The sequence below is a fragment of the Diabrotica virgifera genome, chromosome 1, assembly GCF_917563875.1.
Source record: "Diabrotica virgifera virgifera chromosome 1, PGI_DIABVI_V3a".
In the NCBI taxonomy this organism is placed as follows: Eukaryota; Metazoa; Arthropoda; class Insecta; order Coleoptera; family Chrysomelidae; genus Diabrotica; species Diabrotica virgifera.
The window spans coordinates 178,447,295-178,459,641 of record NC_065443.1 but is presented as its reverse complement, the minus strand read 5'-3'; the positions used below and the strand labels follow the sequence as shown (position 1 = coordinate 178,459,641).

General features: G+C 35.3%; 1 protein-coding gene across 2 annotated transcripts in view; it reads left to right on the top strand.

Annotated features, from left to right (window-relative positions):
• The window catches only part of LOC126878899 (HEAT repeat-containing protein 1 homolog), a 452,430-nt gene that overhangs the window by 143,698 nt on the left and 296,385 nt on the right, over positions 1-12,347 (top strand). The window contains exons 5-6 of one of the 2 annotated variants that reach the window (XM_050641793.1): positions 5,705-6,040; positions 6,127-6,615. The exons of the other annotated variant lie outside the window; for it this stretch is intronic. Coding sequence (XP_050497750.1) covers positions 5,705-6,040; positions 6,127-6,615 — 825 coding nt within the window. The remainder of the gene's footprint in view (positions 1-5,704; positions 6,041-6,126; positions 6,616-12,347) is intronic. 2 annotated transcript variants of the gene reach the window in all.

Below are 12,347 nucleotides of genomic sequence, written 5' to 3'. Positions count from 1 at the left end.
AATCCATTTTACAGCAATAATAATATATTAGTATTTTTGTTAAAATAAATATCAATCATATTATCATAAATAACACAGGTTTACAAAAAAACTAAATTTCGGACAATTTGACGAAACCATATGACAAGGGGGTTTTTGGAGTGGCTGATCACAAATCCGGGGTCTGCTCACCTCTATCGCGTCTGGTAAAGGTCATTTCAAGGTCAAATCAAGATAAATCGACAGTCGCTCTGAAAAAGTATATTAGGGGGTTCTTGGGGTCGCTGAAGATGAATCCGGAGTCCGCTGACCTCTATCTCGTCTAGTTCAACGTCATTTTAAGGTCAAATCAACATAAATTGACACAATTGCTCTGAAAGTATAGGGAGTTTTGGGGTCGCTGATCATGAAAACTGCGGTCCGTTGAGCTCTACTACGTCATGTAAAGGTCATTTCAAGTTCAAATCAGGAGGAGTTAACAAAATTGATTTGACCTTGAAATGGCCTTTACCTGATGTGGTTGAGCTCAACGGGCCCCAGTTTTGCGATCAGGGACCCCAAAAACACCCTAATATACTTTTTCACAGCGATTGTGTTGATTTATCTTGATTTGACCTCGAAATGACCTTCAGCTACACGTGATAGAGGTCAGCGGATCCGGGATTCGTTATAAGCGACCCCAAAATCCTCCTAATATACTTTTTCAGAGCGACTGTCGATTTATCTTGATTTGTCCTTGAAATAACCTTTACCTGACGTGATAGAGGTTAGCGAACCCCGGATTCGTAACCAGCGACCCCAAAAACCCCCCTAGTCATATGGTTTCGTCAAATAGTCCGAAATGTATTTTTTTGTAAACCTGTATAATCAAAAGAATATCAATATTTTAATTTAAATAGACAACTTTAAAACACAGACAACTGTATTCACAGTAAAAGTTTCAAAAGATCACACATTACGCTCAAAATAGGAGGTAAATCTAGCAGACGAGTCGTTGTGACTTCCAAAATATGACAACACCGCTGGAAGTGACAACGCGCCTTGAACTACCCTATATATGGAAGCCATAACGTATTCTGTACGCTTCGGTATATACGTATATATATACAAAATTTATTTTGGTAAATCCTTTCCCCTCAATAGGTAGACCCATTTTATAAGCCCCCCTTTTACCAAATACACAATTTTTAAAAAATAATTCCTAGTAGAAAAGGTGGAAGTCGGACAGCCTCTTCTGTATACCGGAAGTCACAACTTAACGTGCATCAATATATATATATTGGTGCATTATTAATAACATAAGATTTGCATAATATATATATATATATATATATATATATATATATATATATATATATATATATATATATATATATATATATATATATAGTTGTGCTGAGCGGGGTGCCATTGCCCGAGTTGTGAAATTATATAAACAAAGGTTTAATTTTATAAAACAGGTAGATCCATTGTTTATGGAATTTCTCAACTCGGACAATAGCACTCCGCTCAGCTGAATATTAATGACTCTCTTAGATAGTTTGCCAGACTTTAACAGAGATCTTCCAGTCTATATGTTAATCACCAGTAAATTCCTCTATTAGCGTTTACCTTTGTTGGTACGGAGTCTGCTACAATTTTAAAATAGTAAGGAAGATCAAACACATCCCTGTGGTACTCCATTTAGCACAGCCATTATGTCAAATGTTAAGCCGTTATGTAGGACTTTTCTTTCTGTATCACTGTGAGTTCTTTGATAAGATTTATTATTCTGTTTTGAAGTCCACAGCATATTATAAAGAGTGAAAAGTTGAATTCCTGAGACTGTTCTACGGTTTTTTATCTGGTTTTTTACATTGATCCATTATACCGCTTCCTACCGGGAACCTAACTACGATTATTTTTATTGGGTTTTCTGACTTTTACGTTTTGTCTTCAGTCGACTCATTCATCTAATTCTATTTCTGCAACATGCATTCACTGTTTTTCTTTTTTTAATTGCTTAGTATGACACTATTTCAGGAGGCACTATGGGAAAGAACTGAAGGTGTAAGGATTGGAGGGAGCATTATTAATAACATAAGATTTGCAGACGATACCGAAAACATGGCAGAGAATATAGACGATTTACAAATTCTTCTAGAAATCATTAATAGAGAAAGCAAAAAGATGGGACTTTCAATGAATATAGATAAATCCAAATACATGGTGATCTCGAAAACCCCTGTTGACAACATGCATTTGAAATTGGAGGGTAAACCGTTAGAGAGGGTAGAGATGAGTATAAATACCTCGGAGCAATTATAAGCTCACAGTTAGATCAATATGAGGAGATAAAGGTGAGAATAGAAATCGCTCGAAAAGGATTTGTAAAATACAAGTCAATGTTTACAAATAAGAAATTGAGTATGGTTATCAAATTGAGGTTCGTCAAATGTTATTTTTGGTCACAACTTCTATATGGGGGAGAAGCTTGGACTCTGAAAGCCCAATCCGTAGAAAAATTTGAGGCATTCGAAATATGGCTGTAGAGGCGTATTCTGAAAATTCCTTGGACTGCAAAAGTCTCAAACGAAGAAGTGTTAAGACGAATTGGACATTTCCAATCTACTATTTTTGTCCTATACGCTGTGAGCTCGTACGTAGAGGTGATATTTATAAATTCGCGAGCGCCAGTAGTGGCAAGTCTGTAAACGTTTACTGGAAATTTGACATAAATGTCAAAGTGATTAATTTAAAATTAAAATTAAAAACATTAATTATAAAAAATATTAGTTGGTCAAAGCTGTGGTATACCTATATTTTTACCTTAAATATACTTACGTTTTAAATACTCAATTTACGTTTTTTTAATGTTACGTAATATGTAATTATAAATTAATCTTAGCGCCATCTACACAATAATTGTGAAAGTATCCGAAATAAGAAATTAATATTTCATCAATAGAACGTCAAAATGATTAGCAAAATCTTAAAAAAATCTTTTACAATTTAATTACTTTTTAGCGTTGTAAATATTAAGCGATATCAATTTAATAATAAATTTAAAAATTACCCGTAAAAGTTGAATTATAATCCACTAGGAGCGACACCAGCGAAGCTCAGAGCGTATACATATATTCTTTTTCAAGGGCGTCCCCACTCACAGTTCTGTTCTAAGTTCTTTTCAGTATTTTCTAACCCACATTATCAGCGTATAGAGGAACAATACTTTCCGTCAGAGTTGCGTTTGTTATCTTAAAATTTCCAATTTTATAACGCCGTTCTTTGGCTATACCCTACTCTATAACATCGCTATTGCATGCCATAACCTTCCTATTCATTATATCGAAAATATGTAGGTAGGAATTGCGATTACATCAGATTTGTTCCAACACAACGAGAAACCGTCCATGTTACGATCATTGTCCTGCGCAGTAAACAAAATAACCCACGGAACGTATTATTTCGTTCCCATGGAACGTTAATTATTATATAGTATAGTAACGTGATCGTTACATGACGGTTCTTCGTTGTGTTGGAACAAACCTATCAAACCGGGAGATATTGACAGAACTTCAACCACGATTTTCTGAGCCCTGCCATTTGCAGTACTGGAAGGTTAGAGAAGGTACTTACAATTTGTGGAAAAATTCACGGGTTTCCTGAGACATTTTCCTGTGAAAATTAGATTTCCATGAGGAAAAAAATGGGGAGTTACGATGAATTTCCTGCCATATCCATATCCATAGAATGACAGGACACTATCGATTTTATGAAGAAAATTTTTTGGACAGGAGGGTTGCAAAAAGACTAAGGGAGTAGGTATATAGATATACAAACATGTAATGAAAATAATGAAATTTTCATAATTTTCTGAGTCCTGCCAACTTAATAAATTAAACATAATTATTTCAAAATGATAAAAAAAATGTTGGCATGACGTCTCCTAATGTTTAACTGCACTTGTCCCTTGGAAAATTTTGTGGAAAATTTTCACCCTGGTTCCGTGATTTTCTGAGTCATAAAGTAAATTTTATTATAAAATAAATAATTTAAGTAGACATTATTCAAAATGACAGTATGTTTAGTTACACCTTTTTTACTATACATAGTTCAAAAATGTGTAAGAAAATTCGTGGAAAGTTACACGATTTTCTGAGTCATGCCATTTTGCACATGTCTCAACAATGTTAATATAAATCTATTTACAAACAGGCCAAAGATGATTGTATAGTTATTTCGTATATAAACCAAGTTTCTACAAAACGGTGCATCCTACCGGCTTAAACCAAGAGTACCGTTTGGTACTAGAATACCTCACAATTTAATAATCTAGTGTCAACAATGCGTAAAAGTTAAAGACAAAAAGGTTATGCGACAAAATAACCGTTGCCCTACCGAAAACTGACTCCTATGACCGGTACTAGAGATTTTCAATTGATGGAATCAATTTCTCTCTGGAAGATAAAAAGGCGTACCAGTTTTTGTCTTTTGAAATGGATGCGTTCTGGAGATATAAAAAAAACTAATTACAAGGCGCCATCTTCAATTTGTGAATTGTGTTAAGTTGTCTTAAAATTATCTTAGAAATCTTAAAATTATATACAGGGTGTTCCATTTAAAAAAAACATAAGTTTGTGTCACCCTGTCAATACGGGTAGCCCTGTATATTAGAAAATATTTTTAAATTATGGTCCTATCTTTGCCCCACGTTTTACCTAAATAATTTTTTTTTCGTATCTCTTACGACAAACGCGTAATTGGACTTTGTCTGTATACGAAATATACCCGTATACGAAATAAGTATAAAATCATCCTGCCTCTTTGTAAATAGACTTATATAAAGATTCTTGGAACATATGCAAACTGGCATGATTCGGAAAATCGTTGAATTTTTCACGAATTTTCTTACAAATCTAGGACTCCTGCCGTCTTACAAGAACCGTTTAACCTTTCTGCCGAGTACCGAAAAAGTATTGATTGCATTTGAGTGTTATAACTTTTTAAAGGCAGGACTCAGAAAATCACGGAATCAGGGTGAAAATTTTCCAAGGGATAAGTATAGACGTCATGCCAACATTTTTTTGATCATTTTGAAATAAATATGTTTAATTTATTTAGTTAGCAGGACCTAGAAAATCATGAAAATTTATTATTTTCCTTAGATGTTTGTATACATATATACTCCGTTAGCCCGTTTGCAACCTTCCTGCCCAAAAAATTTTCTTCATAAGATCCATAGTAGCCTGTCATTCTACGGATATGGCAGTACTCAGAAATTTATCGCAAAACCCTATTTTTATTTTTTGGGAAAATCTAATTTTTACAGGAAAATGTCACAGAAAATTTGTGGATGTTTCCACAAATTGTAAGTACCTCGTCTACCCTTCCAGTATTGCAAAAGGCAGGACTCAGAAAATCGTGGCTGAACTTCTGTATAATATCTCCCAGTCTATATCATTAATGAACTAAAAAATATTTCAAGATGGTTATCATTGAAATATATAAATTCTTTTAATCTCTTTCTCCCTCCTATCGCGAATTTATAATTTTTTTCAGATACTGTATCCCCTAAATACTGCAATAATAGAAAATCTTATACTCCAAAAGGTATGTTGACTTTAACATCACAGGTTAAGAGTGTCCAGATCAAAAATGTAGATATTCTTTTTTCTTTCTATATATTTTCACGTATAATAAAAAAATATATTTTATATTATATTATTATTTATGTTATTTGCAGACAATAAGATTCAGAACATTTCCAATGTTCTTCGAGTCTTTGTAGATGTAATTCTTGACGTACCCGAGCACAGAAGAATACCACTTTATAAACAACTTCTGGAGCAGATAGAAGTTAAGAATCACCTATATCTCTTTTTGCTATTAATTTTTGAAGCTCAAGTTACACATGGTGCTCATGACAAACAGAGAAAAGAAAATTCTCAGAAAAGATTAGATATAGCTTCAGAATTATGTAGGGAATTTTCCCCAAAGATCGTTATTGCCAATTGCATCTACCTAATAAAATATTTGAGTAAATTACCAGATGAAAAAGAGGAAAATATGGAAGTAGATAGTAAGCACATATTATATACATACATGCGAGTACATACACACATTCATACAAAATTCAGATACTATTATATTCTATTTAAATTTTAGGCGATGTAACTACTATTTTCAACATCGCTGCACATACGCCCAAAGACTTTAGACATTACAAATATGTGTTGGTAAAATCCACTGGTAATCTCTTAGGTTTTCCAGAGTTTGTAAATCAAGTTGCTTCCCTTAGCGATGAAGATGAACTTAACCTGGAACCTCTGTTCAAAGAGATGATCGTCAACACGCTTCAATATATACAAAGAATATCGAAAGTTTGCGACAAAGCTTCAAATACACCACAAGCGCATTACTGGAAAGTTTTATTGCATTTGAGTTACGATATTTTGGACAGTGTTAACGCTCTTCTAACACCACAGATGTTCCTACTGGTTACTAAAGGCCTGATGATACACACATTGTCGACTGTTAGAAGAAGAGTTTTGGAATTGTTAAATAATAAATTACAGCATAGTTCACAATTTTTTGAAGAATGTAGTAAAAACGAGTTATATTCGTTAATTCGACCTATCATAGCAATAATACAAGGTAAGTTGGAGAACAAGATTTCTTAAAATAAATTAAAGTAAAAATTATTTATGTAAATCATAAATCTTGCAATAGCTTCTGAAATTGACTTTTCATACACAATTCTTAACTTTTTTATACATAGTTTGATAACGTTTTGTTTCAAATGGGCAGGTTTCTACCACCTATATCGTAAAAAATAATTTTCTCTTGCTGATATGCTTGTTTTGTCCCATTTATGCTAGTAGTAGAAAGTATTTTCTCATTCGTTTATTATTGTTTTTAGTGAATATTAATTACGTAATGTTTTTCTATCAAAATGTGCTCATTTTAAGTAAAATTTTCACCTTTTACAAAAATTCTACTTAAAAGCTTTTTTGTTAATTCTTTTTTATTCTATCAGATTCTTGTATAGTTCTATGTAAATTCTAAGAGAAGGGAAACCCAAAGCTTTATACAGTGTACCTTCATTATTGCGGTAGACAAATTAAGAACAAGATGCTATTAGCTCTAATAGGACAATACTTTAGGTAACGTGTGATCCAAAATTATTGTCACCATAGGTGGCTCTGAACGACAGAGATAGCTATACAGTGCATGTCTGTTCTTAATTCAGATATACTTTCCAGTTTACGTCAACTTTGCAGTGTACGTCAACTTAACAAGAAAATTAGGTTATGTAGAGATGTTTAGTCCACTGAAATATTCTCAACTGCTCAAAATTGGCAAAGAAGACGAAAACCTTTTGCAAATATGTTTTCGACCCTCAGGAATCCGAATCTGAAATTAATTTTTCGAGAAAATGCCGGGAAATCCGGAAAAATCGTAAAATAAAGATTTTCCGCAATTTTCTCGAAAACTACAGTAGCTAGCGGAAAAATAATCAAACCATCGTGTTTATTGGACGATTTTACATAAAATTAGATGTGTTTTTTTGCAACAAAATACCGGGAAATCCGGAAAAATCGTAAAATAGATATTTTTCGCAATTTTCTCGAAAACTACAGTAGCTAGCGGAAAATAGTTAAACCATCGTGTTTATTGGATGATCTTGCATAAAAATAGATGTGTTTTTTTGCGAGAAAACGTCGGGAAATCCGGGAAAATCGTAAAATAGAGATTTTCTGTAATTTTCTCGAAAACTACAGTAGCTAGCTGAAAAATAATTAAACCATCGTGTTTATTGGACGATTTTACATAACAATAGATGTTTACTATATTAAAAAATAGATAAATATAGTAATAACTATATAGAGGGTGTCCCAAAAGTAATGGGATGATCGAATATCTCGGGAACTATACATCGCATCAAAAAACTGAAAAATACGTTTTTAATCATTTTTGAAAATCTATCGAATGACACCGTACACGACACCCGCTTCCACACCTTAGAGGTGGGGTGGAGGGTAACTTTAACATCTTAAATTGGGACCGTGCAAGTTCGGCAAAGCGACACCTGGTTTCATAGCTCGGCAACTTTTTTTGCACTTTTGATTATATTAGCCAATCATATTGGTCCTGGTTACTAAATAATTGTCAAGGCCATAGTCCAAAAAAATAATAAGAAGAAAAAATAAGATGCAGGTTATGTTATGCAAACGTAAACAATTGTATGTAGTAAATAAAATTAGTTATTAAAATGCAGTATTGCAAGCAAAATACAATTAATTAAATTTACCTTTATATAATAATTGCATATCATATCAATATTGTGGAGCAATATATAATTTTTCTGCTTCAATCACAGAAGGTATGAAATATACGTCAATTTGACAATTTCAATTGACAATATGAATTATTTAAGATAGTTGCAATATTTCTCCGCGACTCGCGCACGGTCGTTTCTCGTTTCCCTTCCAAGTACTTGCACACCACGAATAGGAACCCACATTTTTTATTGCAGATTTAAATACCTCATAAAAAAGTAAGTAAATTTTATTTGAGACATTTTTTCGAATTGTGGATAGATGGCGCTATAGTCGGATAAAACTATTTAGGAACTCCCATTTCTTATTGCGGATTTGAATAGCTCATAAAAAAGTAAGTAACATTTATTTGAGACAGTTTTTAGATTTGTTGATAGATTCCGCTAATAAATCGTATTTTTCCAATTATCGTGCCATCTTTAAACAATTCTAAAAAATGTCTCGAATAAATATTCTTCATTTTTTCATGAGGAATCTAAATCTGCAATAAAAATCCGGGTTCCTATTTAAGATTTTAAAGTTATCCCCACCCCATCTCCATGGGATGGAGTTGGGATCGTGTTTAAACACGAAAAAATATTGAACACGTGTTTTTTGGATTTTCACATGGAAGTATATTTCTCGAGATATTAGATAGATAGATAGATTTAAACAGGTGGCCTTCTGGCCTATTCCACTGCGACCTTTTCAGATCTATTGTGGTCTACTAGACCTATATAACATTCTCTAGCATGGCCCTTTTTAAAAGTCTAATAGCTTCGAGACTGAACCTTCCGTGTAGCTATTTACCGGTGGATTTTCTTCTCCAAATGCAAAGAACCACACATTTGCCAGACTGTCATACTGACTGTGTGTTTACATAGAATGTGTTCTGCTGTTTCTTCTTCCAGGTGACAGAATCTGCACAGGTCATCATCTGACAATCCCATCAGCCTATTCAGCTTATAGTGCCCTGTTAGCAGAGCTATTATGGCTTTGACTGTTTTCCTGTCTTTGCTTATTAAGTCTGCCGTAAATTTTAGCGAATGTGTTGGAATGAGCTGTTTCGCCTGTCTTTGTCCTGGTGAATTCCTCCACCATTCAAAATATTTGTGAGCTACCCACTTTCTTGTAGTCGTTCTTGTTACTGCCTTTGCAATGTTGTAGAGGGATTCCAGTCCAACGAATGGCATTTATGAGCCTTGTTTGGCTATTTCATCGGCTTTTTCATTGCCCTTATGACCCTCGCGTCCCAGTACCCAGGCTACCGTAACCTTGCTACGGTCTCCTAGTTTATTTAGGACACACACACAATCCCATACTAGCTTGGAATTAACAATTTAAGGGCAATCTCCAAGCCTTAGGGGCAATCCATCACTTCCACGAAGTGATGGATTGCCCCTATTGCTGTCTGGAAAACTGTGATATCCTTAGATAGCCTTACCAGGAAATGCATCCGTTGATTTGTCCCTACTGTGCCGGCTTGAAAACCTTCTGATGTTTTTGAGCCATCAGTGTACCAGGTAGCAACAGCTTGTGTGGGTACAAATTTCTTTCAGTCTTCCTTGCCTGGTATATTAATTTTGAACTTATTGTCAAAGCTATATCTCATAGCTCTTGCATCGATAGGCTGGCCCATCACAATATCGGCTTTTAGCTCCTCATTTAGCTTTCTGTTGTCAGCACCATGCACCGGGCTTATATGTAATTGACTATGCATTAATCTGTGCATCACTGATCCGGCTTCGCTCTGAACAAAGAAATGAAGTGGTGGTTGATTCAGCAGGACTTCAAACGCTGCTGTAGGAGTTTTTTATGACCCCGGTAGTATACAGGTATGCTTTCCTTTGTCTATTGCCTAGCAGTCTTATCGCTCCAACTTGCTGCGTCTTTGTCCATCAGGTCACCGAGCAATAGGTTATCATGGGTGTAATAACCCTTGTTTATAAATATAGAGTCATTTTGGGGTTAAGCCCCCAATTTTTATCGCACATTCTTCTACATCTGCTTAAGGACATAGTAGCCTAGATAAATTATAGAAACGGTCTAATATCTAGAGAGGGGCCGACGGATACGCACTTTTTCTAATCGGCGTAAAGCTAAGCGGGGAAGAAAACTAATCTCAGGAGACGAGTTTTGCACGGAGAGTCTTTGTAACTCCTTAAACCATCCCAAGATCGCTAGGTACTCCCATCAATAATTGGGAGTGTGCTAGTAATCGTTGATTGCACCCTTCTCGTGGTAGCCCTGTTGAAACTAAGCTCAGCGGATCTAGACTAGACAGTCGATCAACAATCCCCACGCCAAGCCATGAGATACCGTGGTGAAGGTTGTAAGGCACCGGGGTGACAGTGTCGCAAACGGTTCCTTTGTGGCAAGGGATAACAGGTTGTACCGCTTAGTATTTAGACCTAACCGTCGCAAGCGACCTAGCTACTCGTGGGACCAATATGTATGTATGTATCGGTTTTAGAACGTCTTTCGACGTTGTCCGATACCTAACTTCCACATCCTATCATCCCATTGGCCATCTCTAAGATCCCTTGTACTCATTGCTTTGGTTACCCCTTCTTTCCATGTCTTTTTGGGTCTTCCTCGTTTTTTGCGGTTTGGTGGTACCCACTCCAAGATCTTTTTGGGCAATCTTGTGTCTTCCATTCTTTGAACATGACCATACCATATCAACTGTTTCCTCTCAATGTCTGTTGTTAAGTAACCATCTATTCCAATTCGTCGTCTTACTTCCTCATTTCGAATTCTTTCCCTACGGGATATACCAAACGATCTTCTAAACACATCCATTTCTACAGCTTCTAATTTTTTCCTGTTGTTCTCGGTTATTCTCCAAGTTTCTGCTTCGTAAAGTAGGCTGCTTTTAATAAGTGTTTCATAGATGTTTTATTTTCGCTGTATTCCTATTTCGGAGCTCCAAAGTATTCCATTTAGGCATCCAATTGTTTTTCTAGCTTGTGTTACCCTTTTCTTTATTTCCTCATCGTCTTTTCCCGTTCTATCGAAGATTACTCCCAGGTACGTGTATTCACTACAGGATGTGATCTGTTCATTATCCTCTAGTTCGATATTGGATAACTCAGCTCCTATGGGTAGGTATTTAGTTTTTTCCACATTAATTTCCAAGCCCCACTGTTCATATTCCTCCTTCAGTTTTCTTGCCATATACTGTAGGTCGTCTTTATCATTAGCTATGATGACTTGGTCATCAGCAAATTGTAAGGTATACAGACAAACCTCTCCGAGGTCTATACCCATACCGTGGCATTTACGTTTCCACTGGTTTAGTGCTTTTGCAACATATATCTTGAACAATATTGGTGAAATACAGCAGCCCTGGCGCAGACCCTTGTTAACTATGAACTTTTTAGATAGTGTGTTGCCAATTTTTACTTTTGATGTAGAATTTTCATATAGATTTTTTAAGGCTTTGACTAGAGTGTAGCTGATGTTAGTTTCTTGTAGTGATTTCCACAATTTAGTCACAGGAACGCTGTCGTATGCTTTACGGAGGTCAACAAACATGAAATGGGTCTCTTGATTGGTTGCTGATTTTTTTTCAATTAATTGTTTTAGGCAGAAGACATTATCTGTGCAAAGTCCTTCCACTGCGGAAACCAGCCTGTTCTTCTACTTCTTGTCCCCTATACTCCATCTCAATGAGATTTCTAAGAATGCGCCCGTACACCCGGCTTAGTGTACTAGTTACCGATATTCCTCTGTAATTTGAGCAATCCAACTTATTTCCTTTTTTATGAATGGAAGAAATATAAGCTACTTTCCATAAACTGGGTGGTGTGACACCGTTTATATATTTGTTCATACACCAAGTAAGTGCTTGGAAAGAGTTTATCTGTGCCACATTTTATTAATTCGGCAGGAATATTTTCGGGCCCTGGAGCTCTACCATTTTTTAGTTCATTTACAGCTTTCTTCACCATATCAACTCCCACTACAATCTCTTCGCCTTCAACAAATACTTCTGTTGGTGATTGTGTGGTATATTCGGCTCTACTTTCTGTTAACAAACTCTCGTAGTATTCTTTCCATTTTTCT